The 23,713-nt window shown below is 55.5% G+C and overlaps 1 protein-coding gene across 1 annotated transcript in view; it reads left to right on the forward strand.

Annotated features, from left to right (window-relative positions):
* Positions 1–23,713, forward strand: part of TMEM132C (transmembrane protein 132C) — a 114,622-nt gene that overhangs the window by 26,333 nt on the left and 64,576 nt on the right. Inside the window, exon 3 of the mRNA XM_040444100.1 lies at positions 19,768–19,951. Coding sequence (XP_040300034.1) covers positions 19,799–19,951 — 153 coding nt within the window. The 5' untranslated portion in view covers positions 19,768–19,798. The remainder of the gene's footprint in view (positions 1–19,767; positions 19,952–23,713) is intronic.

Genomic DNA, 23,713 nt, shown 5'->3' on the forward strand with positions numbered 1-23,713 from the left:
TATTGTGTTTATATAGATATAGCCTGGATATTATAAAGATATATTTAGCAGTATATACTTAGCAATCGCTGACCTAGTTTGCAAGACCAGAATTCGGCTCTGTTGTGGTTAAAAAAGGATTATCAGCTACAGAATGAACTGCGATCCGGCTCCGTTTTCCACCATTGCATAAGCGAATGGACCCACCGGGCTGCGGTCCCTTTACGTAAACAGTCCTTACTGACGGGAGAGGCTTCTCCCCACCCCGCATCTTCCTTTTCTTCTTCTTCTTCTTCTTCTTCTTCTTCTTCTTCTTCTTCTTTCTTTTCAAGAGAAACAATCATGGCTTGCATGGAAAGAAAATCGTGGCAAATGTTAAACAGTAAGTGAGGTGAAGCAGAAGGGGGGTGTTTCTTAGCCGGTCTGAAGGCACGTGATGACCAAATTGGAAGGAAGGCCCGGTGCGGCAGGCAGGCTGGCCTGTTGGAAGGGCAGTGGGGGCGGTTTCTTGGGCAGCCTGGTTCCGAGAACGTTCCCTCTTGACGCGGGCACTCACAGCGGGTGTCGCCAGCAGTGGCATCGGTAGACAAATACACCTGACGATCCGCAGAGTAACACATAGGACAACTTGAGTCGGACCGCGCACGCAGTGACATCGGGTCGCCCAGATCACGGACACCGAAAGCAATCTCACGTCCCTGGTGCCCTGTGAGTCCGTCCGATGAGCCGGGTCGCCGTGCAGCCTGAGGGCTCAGCGTCTAGTGAGTGCATTTGCCTGCTTTATTTCGTCCTGGCGAGCGGACCCCGCTCCCAACTCGGTCTCCCGTCAAATAAATGCAGGTTTAAGAAAAAGGTGAGACCGTTCGTGGGGAAAACACAAAGTAAACAATGGAACGAACCGTGCTTGGCTTTGGTCGAAGGGGACGCGTGTGGTGGGTGTCCCGAATTTGACGTTCGGACGCCTGCACTGCAGGGTGACAGGAATAAAGATCACCGCGACGGCATCCGGCACTGGAAGGGCACTCACCTGGGTCAGAGTCTGATCGAAGCAGGTGATGCGTGTTGGCTCGCTTCCCCCAGGTGAGCAAAGACCCTGTGAGGGGCACACCTTCGTGGATCCCATCGCAAAGGGGAAGACACGGTCCAGGGTCTAGAGTCTTAAGAAATAAATTTCAAGCCCTAAGCAGTGGGTGGCCGTAAGATCCCCTTCCGACATACGCGTGTGTGTGTATTTCTCGATCTGGCTTCCAATTTATTGACGAGTGATTGGAGCTTTGAAAGTCACCTTGGGCTGCAGGAACCCGAGCCCTGGCCTGGTGTGTGAAGGGGGGTGAAGAGAGTGGCAGGGGTCGTGTCTGCAAACTTACGAGTCTATCTCCTGCGGGACCAGGTTCACACTGATTTTATGAGGACCTTTGGGGAAGGGCTCCGGGCTGCCCTGCCTGTCCGAGCTGCTGGAACTGGACGGCAGACACAGGTGCCAGTGTGTGTCGTGCTCCACGATGGCCCTGGATTTTCATGCTGGTTCCCCGCGTGGAGAGGGCCTAGCGGACTCCCCAGCCAGACAGCAAACACAGGCAGCTCTCCTGATGCGAGACACAAAGGCAAGAGACACAAAAAACAAAGCAGGACTTAGCAGAGCGTGAGGACCCACCCATCAACCGTCTCCTGGCAACTCCCCTGCTCCCAACCTCGAGGGGGCCTCCCTGGGCCCTCAGGATCAAAGTCAGACCTTATTACAGCTTGTATCCCTGTGTCCAGACCTCCATCTGTACATGCCCTCACTCTGTCCTGTGTACCTCAGGGCCTTTGCACATGCTGCCCCTTCTGCTAGCTTTGCTTTAGCAAGGCTCTACTCACTGCCCAGATTTTCTTGACCTTCCCTGCCTCTCCCCACATCTCCCACCCCACTCCGTAAGCTCCCTAGGTACCTCCTCATTATAGTATTTTAGCAGTTTATAGTCATATGTTCACATGATTACTTATTGCCTGCTTTTGGCATTAATTCAGGAGGCTGAATGTGAAATGGGCAAGCGGTTCCTAAGGTTTGCTTGCCAGGCTTCCATAAATTCACCTGGCAAAGAAACAACGGATACAGAGAGATTTAGACAATGTATTACTCAGTACGGCCAGCGGCAGGAGCTCCGTGCACTCAACAGTGTCCCCGTCCCACCACCGGGTCCCAGGCTGCGGTGGCTGGGGGCTGTGGACTGAATGAGGTGGCCCCCCCAATTCAGATGTTGCAACCTAACCCCTCAGGTGATGGTTAGGAGGCGGGAGCTTGGGGACCAGGCGACGGGGGCCCAGGGCTCCCTCACCCTGTCTCCGCCGTGGGAGCAGGAAAGGGGCCTCACCGCCGAATCTGCGGGCGCCTTGATCTTGGACTCGCGGCCAACAGGGGCCCCCTTTGATGTGCGGGGAGGACGGTGCTGACTCCAGGCATTATCCAACCTATGTGGCTGGGCCGTGTTTCAGCACCATCTACTCTCTGCACAGCACACAGGGGGAGCCCCGTGAACCTGAATGAGACCACGTCCCGTCTCCGCTCAAGCCTCCTCCTGCTTCCCTCCCCCCTCGGAGTGAGAACCAAAGCCCCCAGGGAGAGATGTGGACCCCGCGGGCCTCCATGCTCCCCTCTCCTCCTTCTCTCCCCTCGACGCGCCTCCCAGCCACCGCGGCTCCGCTGGGCCTTGACCGTGACCCAGTCTTCGCCTGCTCTGTTCCTTCTGCCTGGAATGCTTTTCCCCACGGACATTTCTGTTGCTCATAAGCCCCCGCTGTCTGGTATTGGGGCCAAGCCAGCGGTGGTGACACAGAACAGCCCTGGGTGGGGTGGGGGCCACGGGGGGGGGGGTCTCCGAGACATGCTGGGCTTACAAGGACACCCCAAACTTACAAGGGCAGCGGGCACACCTGTCCAGGCCTTGCCCTGCAGCACGACGCTGTCTCCACTCTCCTGGACAGCAAAGCGGCCTCCGGTGCCTAGGGCGGTTTGCACAGCAGGAAAGGCCGGCTCAGGGGGCACAGAAATGGCAGAATCATCGCCCGACATCCAGGCAGCAGGGGTTCCGCTCGGCATGGACTCCCCGAGGCTCCGAGTGGCTGCCTGACGCCCAAACACGGGACGGCCTGGATCGGTGTCTCATCTCCCCATTACCAGCGTGGCCTTGGGCCAGGCGCCTGACATTCCACGCCTCAGCTTCCCCATCTGGAAAGCAGGAATAATGGCACCGCTCACCTCGAGGAGTCTTCTGAATCCTACGCGGTCCCGTGAAATGTGTGGAGCGGAGCCAGGCACACGGCCGGGCCACGAAAGGGCCACGTGTTCCCTGCCACCGTGACCGCCTCGGGGCCTGGGTGCCCGGCTCAGCGGGGGGTTCCTCACCGCAGGCCGAGCGGAAGGCGCTTTGGGGCACACGGTATTTCTTTTTACCGCTCACCTACCCGGGCGGCTTCGGGCACGTTTCCTTCGTCCTCCCGGCCGCTGAGGCGTCCCCTCCGGGCCTGGCTCCGGGGCTGCCGGCCTCCCCACCCTCGCGGCCGGCCCCCGCCGCACCTGCGCCAGAAGGAGACCTCCCGCAGAAACAGGGTCTCTGTTCCGGCACCACCGGGTCCCCAGGCCCCCCGAAACCCGGTGCCGTGGCTCGGCGGCTCTGCGGTGAAGGCGTGCACGGGGCGCCCTGCAAGCGGAGGGGTGGCTGGAGACCCTCCCAGCCCGCGCCTGGGGGAGCTCGGAGCCCCCGGCCCTCCCCGGCCGGGCCGAGACCCGCAGAAAATGAGCCAGCTCTGGGATTGCAACCGTTTTGCAGCGAGGATGATGTTTCCATCACTGGTGCGAACACAGTATTAGTCAATTCCCCGCAGCCCTCCGTCCAGGGAGCCCACCTAAACGGAGTTTATTCTGAGACGAAATTGCAGCCTTTAAACTGATTTCTCGAAGGACACGGTTCATTTCTGCATCTTTACTCTGTCTTCGCGCACGGCTTCCAGACACCCAGGAACGGCGTTTTCCAAATTGCAGGCCCCCTTGGGCTGCCTCCGCTAAACAGGGACGCCTTCGGTGCCTTTGATTCGACACATCCCCACCCCCCCCCCCCCCCGGAGCTCTCCGTGGCGGCTGCTCCGGGGACAGCGGCTTCGGCGGCAGGTCCGTCCCTCACGTCTGAGGAGGGAGAGAGCCTCTCACCAGCATGAGTTCCCTTCTTACGGTGGGTCGGAGGGGTCGGCCACGCCGAGAGAAAACGCGGCTCCCCCGAGAGCAAAGTGGGGGGAACGCCGTTTTGGCCCTCCGTTCACTTTCCATCCACTGCATTTCCCCCCCCCTCCCCGCCGCCCCTCGATGTCTGGTTCTCTTGCTGTTTCTGGTGACGGCTCACAGGGCAGACATTTGCTCAGGACATCGGCCCGCCTTTCAAGCCAGACCATCCTGGTGTTGGAACACAGGGAACCATCAGACGCGGCTCCCCAATAACGGGAGGGAGGCAGGGGCGTCTTCCAAAGCCCCATCGTCTCCAGGCTCTGGCTTCCCCAAATCGCTGACGTCTGGTGTGGGATAAGCCCCACTGTGCGCAGAGCTTCAAGCGCGGGGACGCCTGGTCCTTGGACCACAGCCTCCTTCCACTAAAGGGGAGACTGAGGCCCAGGCAGAGGCCAGGGTGACCCGGGGGTGCTGCTCGTGGCCGGTGGCTGCAAAGCTACAGAAACCGAATCTGGGTAGCTAAAGCCGCAGGAGGCCACAGGACCCTGAGAGGCAGAACGCGGACTTGGGAAAGGAAAGAACCAGTGAAATACAGAACAAGGCGTAGCAGCGACCTTGAGCCAGAAAGACCAGCCAGCGGCGGCCGGAGTAATGAGCCGACTGGGCCGTTCTTCGTGTCTCCCTTCTTGGCCACACGTGTCGGCGACGTCCCAGAAGGGTGCACCCACCCGGCCCAGCCACGGGGCAGGACAAGGGCAGCCGCTTCACCTTGCGGTCTCTAAGGTGGGGGCCAATTAGCACCGGAAATGAATCTCCCTTCGCAGCTCAGTGTCCGAGGGGCAGGACGATTCCATGCTGTTCAGTCGTACAAACTGGCTGGACGCTGGGAGGCTCAGGAGCAAGACATACCCACGACATCAGGGTTACGGGCATTTTCTGGATCCCTTCCCCAGTTGGCCTGTCACACTGGGCTGCCTCTCATGTGGGTCCTGGGGCGACGGAGGACTCAGCGTGAAGAATCCCCCCCCCCCCACACATCACCACACACACACACACAGCAGGACGGCCCCGCTAGACTTCCCCGTCCCCACTCGCGAGCTCTTCCTGCTGGCATCCATCTGCCAACCCTGACTTAGTGAAATGCTTTGTTGTCTCCCGCGGACCCGCAGCCACTGGCGTGACAGAGGACCTCTCTCTCTGTGGTGGAGGCACTTCTCTGCAGCCTGTCTAGTTCTATTAGGGATGCTATTGAGGCACTTTATAAAAGCTCTTCCTGAGCTGGGTGTGCCGACCGGTGCAGACTGGTCGATTGAGAGGGAGGCTTGGCCCCGTGCCTGTCCCCAGGACGCGGAAAGGCCTCTGGAACCCAGAGAAGGGGGTCTGCAAGGGAAGCTGGGCCGCCCCCGGGTTCCAAAGCAGCATCTCTTTTCCCTGGCGAGCCAACGACGAGGGCCGATTCTTGAGGGACGGCTCGCTCTGCGGCCCAACAGCCCGCTCGCTTCCCCGAGTGAGCTCAGCCTGTCGGATGGGCCCTTCTGGAATGCTTCCAGAAGGCGCTGCAAGGAAAGAACAGGGAGGTTTACAGGATGGCTGGCTGACCTAACGGGCGAGGTCACCCAGGATGACGGGGCTGGGGGTAGAGCAGAGGAGCGGATCCACTCATTCCCCTAATGGAGACGTGCTCACCTCCGCTTGCGTCCCCAGGAACCATCCCCGGCCTCGGGGGTACGGCAGAGACTGAGACAGACCAAGTTTCTCATCTCAGACAGCTTGCATGTTGGTGAGGAAGACAAAAAATGAGCAAAGGAGGGCCAAAGAATCTCCCCAGCAGTGGCCAGCGCGGGAGTGAAAACCTAGCTGGCGATGTTTCTCCTGGAGCGTGGGTAGTGGGAGCGTCTCTTGGAGCCGGACGTGTTGGGAGGCGCTGGCTTCTTGCTAAGTGACAAGATGGAGCCACGCGGGGCCACGCAAAGAGCAGCCGGAGGGAACAGCAGACACAGAGGTGGGCATGGGCTCGCCACGGCTGCGGAACAGAGAGAGTCCCGGTGCGGCGGCAGCACGGTGACCAAGGGGGAGAGGGCAGCACGTGAGATGGGAGGGAGGGGACGCGTCCAGGCAGGGACCCCAGGTTGTATGGTCACCGTGGAAGGAAGCCAGAGGGACTTTAAGGATGCGCTTGGCCCTCTGAGTTGTGTTTTACAGAAAGGCCCCTCTGACCCCGGAGCAGACAAGAGAGGCATCTGGGGGAACAGGCAACCGCAGGGGGAACAGGCAACCGCAGCGGTCCAGAGAAAGAGGACGAGGGCCTGGGTGACGGAGCTGGCAGCGAGGACACGGAGGAGTGGGTGCACGGAGGCACGGGCCGCAAGGGGACAGCAGCCATTACTTTAGTGGCTGGAGCTCTTAGCATCAGGCCGAGTGTTCCTTTTTTTCAACCCACACACAAGCGTCCAAGGAAGATGGTTAGAGAAAGGAGCTCCTGTTGCTGAGTCTGGTCGACTCCTCACTGCCTGATGTCCCATGTCCCCTCCATCACGAGCACTAAGGGGGTCTCTCCCCCTCCCCATCCGGCCACATCCTTCGGCCCCGAGCTGCCCACTCTGCTCCCTGAGACCCGAGGCATCTTCCCCAAACGGGAAGCCAACACTTCCCTCTTCCAGTAACATCCCACATCTTTCCCTAGATGCTCTGCCGTCTGCCCAGGCCTTGCCCTATCTGTCCTGCCATCTCAAACCCCAGACCCTACCTCCTCAGACCCTCCTGGAAACCGACTGGGGGCTGAGTGAGAAGAGCTGACCCCTGAGCAGGTGTACCCAATGTGATGCCTTCTCAATTTTTTTTTTTTACATAAAACATTGACCTGGCATTTTATTAAAGCCACGGGTTTTTATTAATTTTTTTTTATTTTTTGATGTTTATTTATTTCTGAGACAGAGAAAGACAGAGCGTGAGCAGGGGAGGGGCAGAGAGAGAGGGAGACACAGAATCCAAAGCAGGTTCCAGGCTCCGAGCTGTCAGCACAGAACCCGACGCGGGGCTCGAACCCACGGACTGTGAGATCATGACCTGAGCCGAAGTCGGACGCTTCGCCGACTGAGCCACCCAGGTGCCCCTATTATTATGTATATATTTTTTAAATTTTTTAAATGTTTTATTTATTTCTGAGACAGAGAGAGATAGAGCGTGATCGGGGAGGGGCAGAGAGAGAGGGAGGCACAGAATCCGAAGCAGGCTCCAGGCTCCGAGCTGTCAGCACAGAGCCCGATGCGGGGCTCGAACCCACAGACCGCGAGATCATGACCTGAGCCGAAGTCGGACGCTTCGCCCACTGAGCCACCCGGGCGCCTCAAAAGCCACAGGTTTTTAAATGTTAGAGGAAATGTGTGAGTGACCGCCCACCCCCTGCACCCCTCGCAGTGACGCAGGGCGCTGGCCTCGCCTCCGGCTTGCCTCCCGGGGGTTGTGTCTACACCTGTGCTCACACTCTAGCCCGCCGGTCCTCCTTCCTTCCGGAAAGGACCTCCCCCCACCGTGTCTCCTCCTCCTCAGATGCCCCTTGCCCGCTCCCCTGGCTTTCCCACCCCCACTCGCTGCTCCTGCCTCAGCTCACTGTCCGGTCCTACAGTAAAACCCGTCTCAAGGGAAGAACCTCCCCTTCCTGGCTCCGCATCGGCCAGCACGGAGCCAGGCTTCCAGCGGATACTCAGCGGATGTCTGTTGAGAGACCGTCTACCTCGTTCCGACCGACGGAGCCGACCGGTCTGCAGACTTCCCGGGGGGTGCCGTGGGACATCGTGCCGAGCCGGGGGGAGGTGCGCGGGGGCTTTGCAGGGAGCGCGTGCCAGCCGTCCGCCATTCCCTGCCCTCCTGTCACCCTGTGACCCCTCCGCACTGGCCGGTTTCCGGGACCCCGTGCCAGCCGGCTTCTGGCTACGTTCAGCCGGTGGGAGGCCCGGGCGAGAGACTCAAGTAAGAAGGAAGGAAGGGGTCGGGGCGCTGTCTCGGGCGCTGGGTCCTTCCCTGTGGCTCCGGCTCCTCCCGGAAGCTGTCCGCGTGGCTGCAGGGGTGACCCAGCTCCCGGTGGCACCACCCCCACCCGCTGCGAGAAGAGCTTCCTGCCAACGATAACCTCTCGGTGCTTCCCCATCCCTCTGCCTTGTCTGCCCACCCGACGCCTTTACAACTGCAGTGAAACCTCCTCGCGGAACTACCTGGCGTGGCCTCGATTTCCTGACTGATGAGCACGGAGCGAGCAGGATCCGGGAAACCGAGTCCTCCCGGGGCTGGGTGGGGCTTCCCACAGCGCTGGGAGAGCCGGGCAGGGAGGGAGGGTGGGTGCGAGGGTCTGCGCTCAAGTTTGCCCTCTTGCTGCTGCTGAGTTTGCTATGAAATAAGTCTCTATATTGGAATCTAGTCCCTTTAGAAAACAAAAAACAATGAGCGTTTTTTCTTCACCCTGGCTGCACTTAGAGATACCCTAAGAAGATTTATCAGAAAACCAAAAAAAAAAATGATTTCCCCTCTGGTGCTTCCAGACTCAGTATTCTTGCTGGGATAGACCAGTTGGATCTGAAGGGGAGAGAGGAGAAGGTGTTATTTATGTATGTATGTATTTATTTATTTATTTTTCTTAACGTTTATTTATTTTTGAGACAGAGAGAGATAGAGCATGAGCAGGGGAGGGGCAGACAGAGAGGGAGACACAGAATCGGAAGCAGGTTCCAGGCTCCCACCTGTCAGCGCAGAGCCCGACGCGGGGCTCGAACCCACGAACCGTGAGATCATGACCTGAGCCGAAGTCGGACGCTCAATCGACTGAGCCACCCAGGCGCCCCAGGAGGTGTTTTTTAAAAGGCACTGGGGTTTTTTGAACATGTAGATTGCTTTGGGTAGTATCGACATTTCAGCAATATTTCTTGTCCCGGTCCACATCAGAGTGGCTGATGTCAACCACTCAGCAAACTCGGCAAACAACAGATGTTGGCGAGGATGTGGGGAAAAGGGAGCCCTCCCGCACTGTTGGTGAGCACGCGAACTGGTGCAGCCGCTCTGGAAAACGGTGTGGAGGTCCCTCAAAAAGTTACAAATAGAACTGCCCTACGACCCAGCAATCGCACTACTAGGCATTTAGCCCAAGGATCCAAAAATGCTGATTCGAAGGGGCACGCGCACCCCAACGTTCATAGCAGCACAATCGACAACAGCCAAAGTATGGAAAGAGCCCAAATGTCCATGGATGGATGAACGGATAAAGAAGATGTGGAGTATATATACAATGGAGTATCACTCGGCGAACAAAAAGAATGAAATCTTGCCATTTGCAACTACGTGGATGGAACTGGAGGGTGTTATGCTGGGCGAAATGAGTCAGTCAGAGAAAGACAGATATCACATGCTATCACTCGTATGTGGAATTTGAGGAACTCATGAACACAGGGGAAGGGAAGGAAAAATAAGATAAAAACAGCGGGAGGCAAACCATAAGAGACTCTTCAATGCAGAGAACAGACTGAGAGTTCCTGGGGATGAGGAGGTGGGGGGGGGGGGGTTGGCACTGAGGACACTTATCGGGATGAGCCCTGGGGGTCACATGTAAGTGATGAATCAGTGGGTTCTACTCCTGAAGCCAAGACTCCACCGTATGTTAGCTAACTTGAATTTAAACAAAAAATTTAAAATGCAATGAATAAAAGCCTTGGTGTTTTGTAAAAGCTCACTAAGTGATTCTATCACACAGCTGGGTCTGAGGATATTAGATAAGTGGACAGGGATTGTTTGTGTAGCTTTTCCCTGAGTGGGGGTACTGTGGACCCCCCCCCCCCCAGTAAAACGGGAAGTGGGAGCGCAACAATTAGACTCCTTTCTCCACTCAGGTGCGAACTGCCTGCTCGGAAAATGACCAGGACGAGAGCAGAGAGGCCCCACAAGGTGTGGCATCTGCATTCTCTCTGGTCAGTCTCCTCCCTGTGTCTTTAGCCTAATACTTGGGGAACTGATACCGGGCTTGGGGGAGCTCCTGTGGAGGCCCGTGACCCTGTGGACGCGGTGCCTTCACTCCGCATCCGCGGCGTGGGAGGACGGTGGCTGGCACAAAAAGCAGATGTTTGGCGAGCGTTCGATGGGCGGACGGCTCGGTGCTGAGCGGAGCACGCCTGCCATTTTGCGAAAACATCCCCCGTCTCCTCCGGTTCCTCGAGTTCGAACAGTTCTCGCTGTGCCACTGAGACCCTCAACTCATCAATTACAAACATTAACTGTAAATTATACTTTTGCATAGTTAATTCAGCCTCTCATTATGTATTTAGTGGAGCTCAGCAGGCATAAAATTCAATAGCAAGCTTTGGAGCAGCTCCAACTCCTGTCTTCTGTGATATTTGGAAAATGCGAAGTTTTAGTAGTGGACCTTGGAGCGTGTCTTTCCTGGAAGGTCTCCAGTGGGCTCTGCTTTTGGCTTCGCTCTTGGAAGGAGTTCAACCCTTCTGGGAAGGCTGATAGCTTCAAAGGATGCGTCTGCCCCCCTGTCTCCACCAAGCAGAGGCTCTTCCTCCTTCCTAGAGTCGAAATTAATATTAACCTGACCAGTGGAAGGAAAGAAAAGTGTGAATATCAGCGCACTTGGCTCCTGGAGCCATCACTCATTCATTATTCATTCAACAAATATTTACTGAGCACCTCCTATGGTCAGCACTGTGATGTATCATGAGGATAGAACAGTGAGCGTTGAGAAGAGGGAGGCAGATGGTAAATGACCAAATGCATCTAAATGTCTAATGTGTCGTGTGGCGATACAGATAAAGTGGCTGAGTGAGCCGTGCATAATAGGGCGAATGCAGCGGTGGGTGAGCCATCAAGACGTCTGGGGCACGCAAGTGCAAAGGCACTGAGGTAGAAAGAAGCTTGGTGTCTTTGAGTAATACTAAGGAGGCCAAAATAGAAAAATCCGGGAAGAAAATGGTAGACAAGGAACAGTGTAGGGAGAGAAACACTGAATTATCAAGATATGGAGGATGAAAGTTACTTCCCAAGTGCTAATCCTGAGGAGAGGCTCAGAATTGTCAGTCAGTGAACGTTTGTTACACTATATTCCACAATCTGCAACCTCTAGTGTGCGAAACAATGTATACAACTCTCTTCCTTCATCTGTCCTTGCGCCTTACGCCCCCCTGCTGCTCCGTAGCAGAAAAATTAATCTGGTTGATTCCAAGCTTGCTGAGGCATTTCACATTCAAACACAGCCCGGCAGTTTGTCAAGCTTGGCCTGACTTTCTTCGATATTAGCCCAGTGGGAAGAGTCAGGTGACTGTGGACTATGGAATTGGGTCTTCGGATAGATGTTCCCTCTTCTGGCTTCATCCACAGGGATGCCACCCTGTGCTGGGCGTGGTCATTGTTTGATGCTGATGTTCATGAGGTTTCCAGGCTTCCACCTGACCTCTGAGAGCACCCCAAATGCCCCTCTGCGGGAGACTGAGGCCAGGTTGGGGTCCGCCTCTGTTCCGTCAGTGGACTTCAGTACCTTCCCTGGAACTCGGTGAAAATTCTGCCGCTCCCCTGCGCCACTCAGGGCCTTTGGGGGCCAGGCAGTGGGGTGGACCCCTCCTCCTCCCTGCTCCTTGCACCCCAAGCTGATTCTGTTCAACCTCTGCCATATCCCGCTGGGAAAGCACAGAGGATAATCTAAGGTCTCGAAAGAACTGTCAGGGCCCACATCCCCTCTCTGTTGCTGTGTAACAACCTGTCCCAAGTTCGTTGTCTTCAAACAACTCTAATTTGTCATAATAAATAGGACACCCATGGGCAATTCCTCTGCTGTTTTTCCCTAGACTCTCTTATAGAGCTAAATGTATTCGGTAGAGTACTTGGAGCTAGGATGGCTGGGCCTCTCTGTCTCCACGCGGTCTTGCACCTGGGCATCCCCACGACCCAACTGGATCTGACAGGATGGGCCCAGTGCTTTCCCCTGGGGGTAGGGACCACCATGGCGGCACCAGGAAACCCACCATGGTGCTGCAGAACCCTAAGAATGTCGTTCGGGTCCATGCCTCTCCTACCCAGACCTCCGAGGTCCGCTTGGCAGCTGTATTTCTTGAAGTGTGACCCAATTTAGCTAAAATTTCAGCTGCTTGCCAATTAATATAGCATACATTCCTGGCGTGTTAGGTTCGGGAAACTGCAGCGTGCATGGAAAATAAAAGCTAGCAGGAAAGCACTCCACAACTGTGCCATTGTGTGGCCCAGAGATCCCTGGAGCCAGTGGGAGTCTGGGGAAGGATCCCACAGGGATCGAGAGGAACTGGGCACCTTCCTGCTTTCTCCTCACCTATCAAGGGTTCTCCTTGGCCCACGGTTTCGTTCAGCTTACCCGTATCCCTCTCGCAGACCCCCAGTTTATTTTACTAATTGGATTAGTTGCCAACATTTACACAGCTGTGTGCCAGGCTCCCAGGGTGGGTTAAGCTTGCACATTTATCTGCCTGAATATGCACAATACCCTGCAAGACCAGAGTGTATATCCCCATTTCAGAGATGAGGAAACTGACACATGAGTGATATGCATAGTGACTCCAGGCTAAGTGTGGGATTCATATCCAAGGCTTTGCCTCCAAAGCCTGGGCTCACACTCACCCGTCATGCTGTAGCAAGGAAAATAAGTGACAGGATGTGCTCCAGCCAAATCCAGGGGCAGAGTGGACGTGAATCTGACACCCAGTGGGGGGACGTTGGGTCAGGACCTGGGGGGCTTGGGTATGGTCCTGTTTTCCCCCTACCTGCTGCCTTCAGCAAATCCCAGGTCTTGTGGCCCCAAGAGGACAAAGGTTTGCAAGTCCTTCTAGGTTACTGAACAGCAGAAATATCATAGTGGTAACATAGTTGCGATTGTGTGTTCTAAGCTCTACACGCGTGCTGTACCATTTATCCCTGCAGTAGCGTCGTGAGGTCGGCTTAGCACAAATCAAGAAGCCAGTTCTCATAGAGGTGAAATTAGCGGTTCTCACACCTTGCTGCGTATTAGAATCATCTGCAGAGTCCCTAAGAATGCCCGGTTTCACTCCAGACCAGTGAAGGTAAGATCCCAGAGGTGGGACTCAGACATGAGAATTTTTTAAACCTCCTCCACCAAGTCATTCAAGATTGCCACCAAGGCTGAGAACTGAAGGGTTAAGTAACTCACCCGGGATCGTTCCCAACCCCACTGAGGAGCAAAGTCAGAAATCAAACCTGTGTGTCGTAACACCTACCCAGTACAATTGCTACATAGACACCGGGAAGCAAAAAAGTAATAATAATTTGCAAGTGAAGTGCTTGGAAGTCACAGAGAGAGAAACTTTTTGTGGGTAGCTGTAATTGCTGATGCTGTGGCCGCACATTAAAATCACCCGAGCATTAAAAATCCTAGTGTCTGAGTGTCACCTCTTGAGATTCTGATTCTGTTGGTCCAGGGTAGACCCAGGTATCAATCATTTTTCCCTTACTCTCTGCAGGGGATTCTAACATGCAGCCGAGTCTGAAAGCCCTGCTCTGTGGGACGAGAAGGCTCAGATTGTTTTCATGAGGGCTGTGATTCTCCTCTGAAGCACTGTCATCGGTACCAATGGGATTTGCAGGAGAACGCTTGCAGTAGAGAACTCACTTTCCTCACCCCTTCATACATGTATCCGCTCCTATAACATTTCAGGCTTTGGGGGCTGACATAGAGAGAAGGTGAATGTTTCTTTTTTAAATCCAAACTCCTAATCTAGTTCAAAGGTGCCTGGGAACAGAGCAACCTTCCTGGCTTTTCTTCCCCTGTCTGTCATGCACTGTTAACATACATCTTTCCCTATGTGCTAATTGCAGACAGCAAGGACGAAAGATCCTTCCTCGCTGCCCTGGTGTCTTTTAGGGTGTGTTATCTTAGCCATTCGGATTTCTCCACTCAGCCCTTTGAGCGTGGGCTTCTGAGGCAAAAACAATCCAGGACAGTAGAAAATTAGTTGTGGCGCCATCGGTTTTGATGACAGAACAACTGGTTTTGTCCCAGGCTCTGGTCTTTTAAGTTTCCTTTGCTCCCGCCTACCCTCCATGTCTTTCTCTCCACACTTTTTCGTAATTTTGAGGCATTTGGTAAGTTCCCTTTTCTTTGCCAGTCAACCCAAGGTGACTTCTGTTCCTTGCAACTCATATCCTGACGTGATTCCTTCAGCACCATGGAGAGCTCTTGGAGGTCCGTTCGGCCTCCGTGTTGACATTGGGGTCAATGAACTATCTAATAAAGTCTTCCTGGAAGGGAAGCGGGTGTCCTTTGCCTTCATGAAATTCGCATGAAGCAGAATGCATAAAATAAAAGCCCGGGCTGAATGACTCTGTTCTCCTGGACTGGCTTCCCTATCCTAAGGTTGATTCCTTCATTTTGTTAGCCTCATTTCTTTCTGTCAACAGTGGCTTTGAAATCCCGTACACCCCATAGTGGGGAAGGGGAGTCCTGATGGTGCCATAACACACCCCCCAGACTCCATTTTCTTACGAGATAGAGTTCAGTCGCTAAAAGGTTTGGTAAATTGGGTTTCCACAGGTCCAAACTTGATTATGACTATTGGGGGAATTTATTTGTTTTTGAGTAAGAGCTTTTTTTAAGCCAATTTTGAAAATTTCTTTCAAGAGTTACTGCAATAAATCTACACTATTGATTTCGCAAGTGGTGGTTCTCAGGCACTCTCTGGAGTCACTTAAGTGTTTAAATTCTTCTCTTTATTACTCCAACAGTACCACTGGCCCCAGATGGGCAGACATGCAGGGCTCTTGGGCCCTTCAAGGCAAAAGCTTAGCAAAGATTTCCATCAGCTCAGAGACAGCAGGAGGGCACTGACGACGGACAAGACCACACACAGATTTCTTCCTTTCTTGGTCTCCGTCTGCCAGTGGAAGTTGTGATACCATGGTATCGTGTCTGAGGGGGACAGCTATGGAGTAAACGCAAATCCGAATAAACCCCAGATGGCAATGAATGGTGGAGAATTATGTCTCTACTGTGGATTGTTCTCAGGGACTCCTGGACCAGCCCCGAGGGGCATGTTTTAAAGGTGGCTTTAGGCAGTCAAACCTCAAGTCACTGAGCACAAACACAGTGCCAAGTTGTGCTAAAAACAAGAACAGTTAACGTTTGCTGATGTTCGCTAGTGCGAAAGCATTCTAAGCGCGCGACACCCGTTGGCTCATTTCCTTATTCTCACACCAACTCTGTGAAATGGGAACAAGTCGCATCTCCAGTTTGCAAACAGGGAAAAGGAGGCCGAGTTGCCCAACGGTACCGAGCTGGTGGAGCCAGGATTTGAACTCAGGACCCACAGCGCGCTCGATCGTAACACTTGCTGTGTTTCCTTGGCAGAGTCTCGCGTGACAGTCTTGGCTCCACCCCCCTGGTTCCCTCCTTCCTCCCATCTCTTGCTTCTGCCTTCCTACCTTTCTCTTCCTTCCCTCGTGCCTTGTTTTCTTCTCTATCCTTTACATAAGTACTTCTTGGAGGCCCAATATTACAACACATAGGGGTGGAGTTGCTTTTGGTGCTGCAGGGGTGACGTTAAGGACCAACTCCAGTCCCACGGCCACCGCCGTCACTGCCCCTTGGTATGCTAAGGGTCCTGGGGCCACAGTTTGGAAATCATCCCCCTGCATTGTCTTCAGGGCCCCATCGTCCAACAAGCATGGCCCTTCTTTGCAATGCTGCCTCCAGAGGACAGGGATACCATCTTCCTGAGCCAGAGACCGCAAACTGACAGCCAGCAGAGATACAGATTTGAGCGACATCACGGCTAAAAGGTTGAGGTTCTTATATTTTAAAATTCAGAGATTTTATAGAAAAACTCCAGGAAAAAAAAAAAAAACCTTCATGATCCACAAGGCAGCGGTTGGTGGGAGCAAGGAGGCTACGTATCCATTCAGATGAGCAGAGCCGGACCACAGGCACCATATGGCTTTCTCCCCTAAGCGCCCCTAAAGTCTCACGTTTCAAACTGTGGCTCAATTCACTTTACGGTGGGTATGTCACATTATGTAGATTTTAGGGACGAAGCAGGTAAAAGCCGTGTGGGGTGAGGGAGGGTAGGAAGAAGCGCAGTCCCACAAAAGTGAACCGACGAAGGAGTCGATTCTTTCTTCCCAAAGGAATTCCTCGTCTGGAGTCAGAATGTTTCATCCTGAGCCTCCCTGGGGTGCATCTCACTGTCGGGCCGGGCTTGCCTGGCTTATTCGGTCACATCTGTTCCCGAGATCCCTGCCGACACGGGCCAGCTTCTTGCTCCTCTCGGCCTGAGGTCTCCAGCCCCCTGCAAAACTGTGTCAACCTTCTGCCCCCAGCACCACCCTGATGCCACTCTGACCCGGGACTCTGCACAGCTCTGGGGAAAGCTGGAGTTTCCCCCACACTGTGACTCCTAATTGTTTTTCCATCTTGAAACCAAGAGTCAGCATGAGTGGGGGGCTGTGGCAGGTTCCCGATGGGCACCTGGCCAGGCACTGCCTTCCACCCCTGGTTGAGCACCACGTAGTGCAAACACCCCTCCTGGGTGCAGGGACCTGAGAAAGTGCTCTGCTCTGGCATTTGTGCAAAATAGGAACCACAATTACCTCTGAAAGGGATTTTATTGGGATTTGAAATAATATATGCATGGGACCTGGTCCAGTGCCTGGTACGCAGGGAACATTTCATACACGGTGGCTTGTTGTCTTTATTTTTTTTTTAATTTTTTTAAATATTTATTTTTGAGAGACAGCGCAAGTGGGGGTGGGGCAGAGCGAGAAGGAGACACAGAATCGGAAGCAGGCTCCGGACTCCGAGCTGTCAGCACAGAGCCCGACGTGCGGCTCGAACTCCTGAACCGTGAGATCGTGACCCGAGCTGAAGTCGGACGCTTAACCGACTGAGCCACCCAGTTGCCGCTTGTTGCCTTTATTCTTACGTTACCTTGAGAATACCTCAGGAAGGTCACCTGTCGCCCGCAAAAACCATATAACACGATATCTTTGAAAGTCGCAAAGGCAAACTCCGCGTCTCTTTTCTCTTGTCCGGCACCGAGACCCCCTTTCGCACAATTGCAGCGGAAGAGGGCGCAGCTCGGGTTGAGTTGAGCTGCCCCTTCCGCATTCCAGTGTCCTACCCGGAGAAAGGGAAGGCCGTCATTTCAGTCGTCTAGATGACGGCACTTAGTCTCAGTAGGTGGTGCCGGCTGCTGTGATGCTCCAAATAGAGTTTTCTAAGAAAATGAAGACGGGCACAGGTTGAGGCACGTCGCAGACTCCGGCACATCCCAGTGGGGCCACAGCAGGGTCTTGGGGCTTTTGTCTCATCCGTGACCAAGGAAGATAGACCGAGCAGAGTCTATGAAGCAACCACTGGACGTCTCCAGCGTACTCAGCCCGTACCCATCTCTGCCGAGGAAGGAGATGCCCGTGCGAGGGTTCTTGCTAACAGAGCACAGGTGACCCCCTGACATAAAGCCCCGCCTGTCGCCCAGGGAAGAGACAGACTGGGCCAGAGCAGGTGGGAAGGATTTCTGGGGGCCGAGTCGAGCAGGCTCAGGTCCCTGCAGGCTTAGCTGCCGGACCAAGTGTGACTCTCTTAGTTTGGAAACATTCCAGACGCCAGACACTTCTTCCTCATTTTCCAAGGCAAGTCGTCCGTTCTTGAGATTGCACAGCTCATGGACGGATGCACCAGACAACGGATTTGTGTTCCCTCCCACATCCCATCCCATAAACCGTGGTTTTCTCGGTACCACTTCCCGCCCGGAGAGCACGAGGCAGATTCCCGAGTCCCGGGGGGCGTTGGTCAGTGCGGCCACCTCCCCGTCACCTCCTCCCCCAGCTGCCGAACAGGGCTGGAGGTGATGGGCTGGAGAATTAGCCTTCTGGCTGCTGAGCAAGCCCCCCAAAGATCGAGTGGGTGTGTCCTTATCACCCCAGCAAAGGGAAGGGTTTCTCTAGCAACTCGTCATAGTGGTACCGGCCTCTGTTTGGGGTGCAGAGTTGTTGTCTTTTTTTAAGTTTATTAATTTATTTTGAGAGAGAGAGAGAGAGACAGAGAATGATAAGCAGGCTCTGCACCATCAGCACAGAGCCCGGTGCAGGGCTTGAACTCCTGAACTGTGAGATCGTGACCTGAGCCGAGATCAAGAATCAGACACTTAACTGACTGAGCCCCTCGGGCAGCCCTGGGGTGCAGTTGGTAAGCAGACCTGTTTCCCTCTTGACGTGCCATGGAAGATTCCCCTCGATTCCCTCGGAAACACGTGGGACGCCAGCCCGCGATAACTGCCGTCGGCTGCCCGGCCCCCCACGTTCCGGAGCGCAGCACGCGGGCAAGCGGGCACTGCAGGCCCTCCGCTGCCCGGCTTTCCGGCTCACCAGCATCCTGCCCCACAGACTCCGCCGCGAGCCTGGAAAGCCTCCTTCCTGCCTATTTCCACCAATGGCGATTCTGTCGATTCGGCAGCTCCACAGAGCTCTCCCGGTTCCCTTCCTGTGACCTCCCGCAACAAGGGCTGGTGTAGGTGATAAATACTCGAGGCTCTGCAGGCTTTCCACAGCCTCACACCGTTACTCGACCCCGCTCCTGCAGCACGAAAGCGGCGGAGGCGAAACGCAAAGCCCACCCAGGGCCGCGTTCCAGCGAAACGGTTCACGCGGACGGGCGGCAGGCTGGATTCGACTCACGGGCCGCGGTCTGCCGACCCCCTCACCGGAGAAACTCGCTCGCTGGGTGCCTCGTGACCCCACACTTGACCTCCGGCTGCCGTGGGGAGCACAGGTTCAGGGGTCCGGAGACGCCGCCTTCGCTCTGACTCTGCGGGGTCGTGGGCAAGCCGATTCCCCCTTCGGGGGCCTTCGCCGCGGTGTCTGAAAAAACGAGAAGTTTGGACGGTCGCGGGTTCCCAAAGCGTCACACCCGCTGGGGCAAGCTTGCTAACGAGACACGTGTCTGGGCTCACCTCGGATTCAGGGTGTTGATCGGGACGCCTCGTGGGGAACCAGAGTCCCGCTAGCTACGGGCCCCTCCGTCGAGGCACAAGAGGCCGTGTCAGGGTGTGCGAGGCAGGTCACGCGGTCTCAGGAGAGCCACCGCGATGAGCCAGCGAGGCAGCCGGGAGGACACCGGTGAAGAAAAGCAGCAGCTGCGTGGAAACCTGGCCCCAGCCGGCCGGCACAGTGACCTGGGCTTGTTCGCGGGAGGTGCCCCCGCCCCTGCCCGGAACTGCTCACGTCCTCCGAGCTGCCGCAACGGGCTGACCCGCCGAACTCAGCTCAAAGGGAGTCTCTTTAGTCCAGAGTTCCCCAGGCTCCTGCTGCAGGGGTGAGGCCGCGGGATTCGCCGCTTGTCTGAGGAGCTGGTACAAACCGGCCCAGACACCTGTGAACGCCCAGCGCTCCAGACTCTGCCCGGTTCCTCCCTCGTGGGGGCCGCTCCCTCCGTCCCAGCCGCCGCGCCCACGCACTGTCCCCGGCAGGTGTCTGCTCTCTCCTTAGACGCGAGTTACAGCCCGAAGGGGAGAAAAGGGCCCTCGCACGGAACACGGTCAGCTAAAAGCCATTTATTTCCTTTGCTCCCTCCCTTCCAGAAGCAGCAGCTGGTTCAGCGAGGTCGTGCAGATGAACTTCGAAATAGCCAGCTTCAGCAGCCTCTCGGGGACGCAGCCCATCACCTGGCAGGTGGAGTACCCCCGGACGGCGACCACCGACACGGCCGTGTCCGAGATCTTCATCAGCCAGAAGGACCTGGCGGCCATCGTCCCCCTGGCCACGGTAAGGGACCTCGCCTGCGCCCCGGGGGGGGGGGGCCCTCCCCTCTGTCCCAGGACGCGCGCTGCCTCCAGAGGCCCCAGGGCACTGGCACCTCCCTGTGCCTTGAGGAGCGGCCGTACCATCAGCCTGGCCTCTCTCAGCCCAGGTTCCTGCCCTGCGACCCTCACCACGCTAGCTGCAGCCCCATCCTGGTTCGCCATGTGCTTGATTTCCTTCCATTTGTGCTCCTTGTTTTTCTCATTATCTTCTGCTCCTTTTGTCGTGCTCCCATAAAGACATTGTAGTCTTGGCTTCAGGAGCAGAACCCAGTGCCCATCCCCCGTCTAGCCCGCTCCCCCGCCATAAACCCTCAGTTTGTTCTCTGTATTTAAGACTCTCTTAGGGTTTGCCTCCCTCCCTGTTTTTATCTTATTTTTCCTTCCCGTCCCCCTGTGTTCATCTGTTGTGTTTCTCAAATTCCACCTGTGAGTGAAGTCATCTGATAGTTGTCTTTCTCCGCCGGACTTATTCCGTTTAGCATAATACCCTCCAGTCCCATCCACGTTGTTGCAAATGGCAAGATTTCATTCCTTTTCATCGCTCAGTAGTATTCCACTGTGTATATACACCACATCTTCTTAATCTATTCGTCATCCGTTCATTTGGGCTCCTTCCATAATTTAGACACAGTGACCAGGGACCTGTTAGGGTGAGACGCTATAAACAGTGGGGTGCAGTGCCCGTGTGAATCGGCATTTTGGTGTTCTTTGGATAAATACCTAGAGTGCAATTGCTGCATCGTAGGGTGGTTCTATGTTTCATGTTTTGAGGGACCTCCACACTGTTTTCCAGAGCGGCTGCACCAGTTTGCATTCCCACCAAAAGTGCAAGAGGCTCCTTTTAAACAAATTTTTTAATGTTTATTTATTTTGAGAGAGAGAGAGAGAGAGCAGGGGAGGGGCAGAGAGAGAGGGAGGAAGAGAATCCAAAGCAGGGTCCACACTGTCAGCGCAGATCCCGACGTGGGACTTGAACTCACAACCGTGAGATGACCTGAGCCAAAATTAAGAGTCAGATGCTTAATCGACTGAGCCACCCAGGCGCCCCTCTGCTCCTTGTTTATAAGGAAGCGTCAGGCCCCTCTGTATGCTAGTGGATAAGCGAGGCAAGACTACCGCCACAAACAACCTCAGAAACTCAGGTGCTCAGCACAACACAAGTTATTCTTGCTTATGTTTCATGGATCAAATGGTAGGGGGCTCTGTTCCGGCCATGTCTCAGGGGCATCACCATCTTGTAACTATGACATCAGGAACATGTGGCCTTCACGGTCTCTGGGACAGAGGAACAGACGTGTGGAAAGTCACATGCGAGCTTCTCTAAGCAATGGCATGGAAATGACTTTCCACGCCCACGCGGCTGGTCACAGGGAGTCCCATGGCCCCATCGGGTTTCCAGAGGGCTGGGTGAGCACCATCGCGGGGCAGGTCAACGCGTCATTGACCCGCGTGGGTCACAGTGCGAACCCGTGCCGTGACTTCTGGCTCCACCCTGTGGCTGCTGGAAATGAGCCCGGGAGAGAAAGCGGTGAGAAGGTAGATGGCACTTTTGCTCCGAGGTCTCTCACCTAGCACGCTGGGACTTTGTCCAGGGCCATCCCTGAGCTCGGCTTTGCTCCACGTAGGGATGCGTTGCCAGGAGGTCCAAGAGGATGGCGTTTCAGAGGCGCGTGTGGTTCAGCTTCCACTGTCTTTGCCGGAATTCTCCCTCCCTCACACGGAGCCTGGCGCCGATATTGCAAAAGCAATTTCTGTTCAGCTTTGGGATGAGCAGGCTTCACTGATACCAAGTTGGGAAATCCATCAATTAGGATTCTTTGGGTTACATGTGACCAAATGCTACCCAGTTGGCTTAAGCACAGCGAGAATCTGCCAGCCCATGTGACTCAGAATCCAGGATCCGTCCTGGCCTCGGGTCCGCCCGATCAGACCCAACTCTGTCTCCGGGACTCCGTTTCTCTGCCTCTTGGCTTCCCTGAGTCTACGCACGGTGGCAGCGTGGCAGTCAATACTCTCGCCAAATGGTTCAAGCCTCCAGCCCAGGAAGATCAGCCAGCTCATTTCCAGAAAGCGCGACCAAGGTCTCGTTGCCAGGACTGCTCCTGTGGGGTCCTGCTGTCTGCCCGAGGCGGTCGCCGTGGCAGGGACGCTACACGCCCAGAGTGTGCGTGGCCTGGAACAGATGCCGTGGACGTCCCCTCCCGCCCTCGCCCCGCCCACCTCCTCACGCACTGGCACGTTATCACCTGAGAGTTCTGTCTCGCCTGCAAAGCCGTCCTTCCCGCCTGCGCGGCAGGACAGACGCACCGAGGAGTTTGCATGTCCCCATCCAAGGAGCCCTCTCCCCCGCGACAAACGGGAGTTGGCACGGACTTATTCCAGCGCCCTGGGCCCTCCCGTGGGTCAACGCAGCTCGACACGGGGCCTTCCCCCACCCGGCGGTCCTGGCCAGACACCTCCTGCTGTGGTCCCAAGTGCCCTGCTCTGTCTCACTTCCCCACCCCCTGACTGAGGTTGTCTGCCCCTCCCAATAAACCACTTGCAATGGAATCCTTCTGGGAAAACCCAAACCAAGATGCGGGTCGACCGCACAAACCACATGAGTTTGAGAGCAGAGTGGTTTCCGGATCGTTTCGCTAGAAAACACGAGAATTGACACCGGGCAACAAACAGCACACGCGGCCCCTCCTAATATCTGACGGGCGAGGAGGCTGAGGTGCCTTTCGCAAGCAGTGAAGCCACTCTGTGCACAGGGAACCCACAGACTACAACCCCAGGGCCAAACCCAGCCTGTGCTCGCTTCTCTAAGTACAGATTGTTGGGGACGCAGCCACACCCGTCCATCCCTGACCCCTTCCGCTGGTCACAGGAAGAAGTGAGTAGTTGGGGCAGGTGCTGAGTGGTCCACCATGCCTGTACTGCCAGCCCTTTCTGGAAAAAAAGCATCCGACCTCTGCTGAAGGAGACCCGAGAGGGTGATTTCTAAATGCTGGCTGAACGGGTGAACCACCCAGGAGGTTTAGGAATTGGTGCAGTTGGGGCGCCACCCTGACAAATTGAGTGTGGATCACTGGAGGTGGGACCAAGCACCACCGGATGATTCCGTGGTGCAGCCACGGTTGGAGACGAGTCTCTCTCGGACTTCAAATGCCATTACTCTCACATTACTGTTACCAGGGCGCGTCGGTAAGAGCTTGTAAGCAAACGCGCTGAATCCCACGATGGACTCCAGGGAACAGATCCGAGCTCTTTGGGTTACACACCCTCCCTACCCCACCCAACCCAACCCAAGCAAGGCTCACGGAAGGTAAACGTCTAGGAAAGCGTTCTCACTCGTGTGCGCTCAGATCACCTGGAGACTCTTCGTGGAGGCAGATTCTCATTCAGGAGGTCTGAGTTGGGTACTTTTATAAAGTCCCGAGTCGTGCCAGTGCTGCGGGTCTGACAGACCAGACGTTGAGTGCTGACGATCGAGTTGAGCGAAATTTGTCATCGGGGAAGGTGGTTTCCCTTCTGCTTTCCTCTTGTGTCCCTCCCGGTTAGAGTCACTTGCAGGAGGCTGTGCTGGGCGGTGCCACGCTGGCATTTTCATGGCATCAGGTCCAGCAGGAGGAGAGCAAAAGACGCCTCGGTGCCAACACTCAAGCAAATCTCCCGGCACTGGCTCTGATTAGAACGGATTGGCTCACTCAGCTCGGGTCACGTGACCAACCTGAAGCCAGTC

Source organism: Herpailurus yagouaroundi, unplaced genomic scaffold (genome assembly GCF_014898765.1).
Source record: "Herpailurus yagouaroundi ecotype Mexico unplaced genomic scaffold, PumYag 191, whole genome shotgun sequence".
Lineage (NCBI taxonomy): Eukaryota > Metazoa > Chordata > Mammalia > Carnivora > Felidae > Herpailurus > Herpailurus yagouaroundi.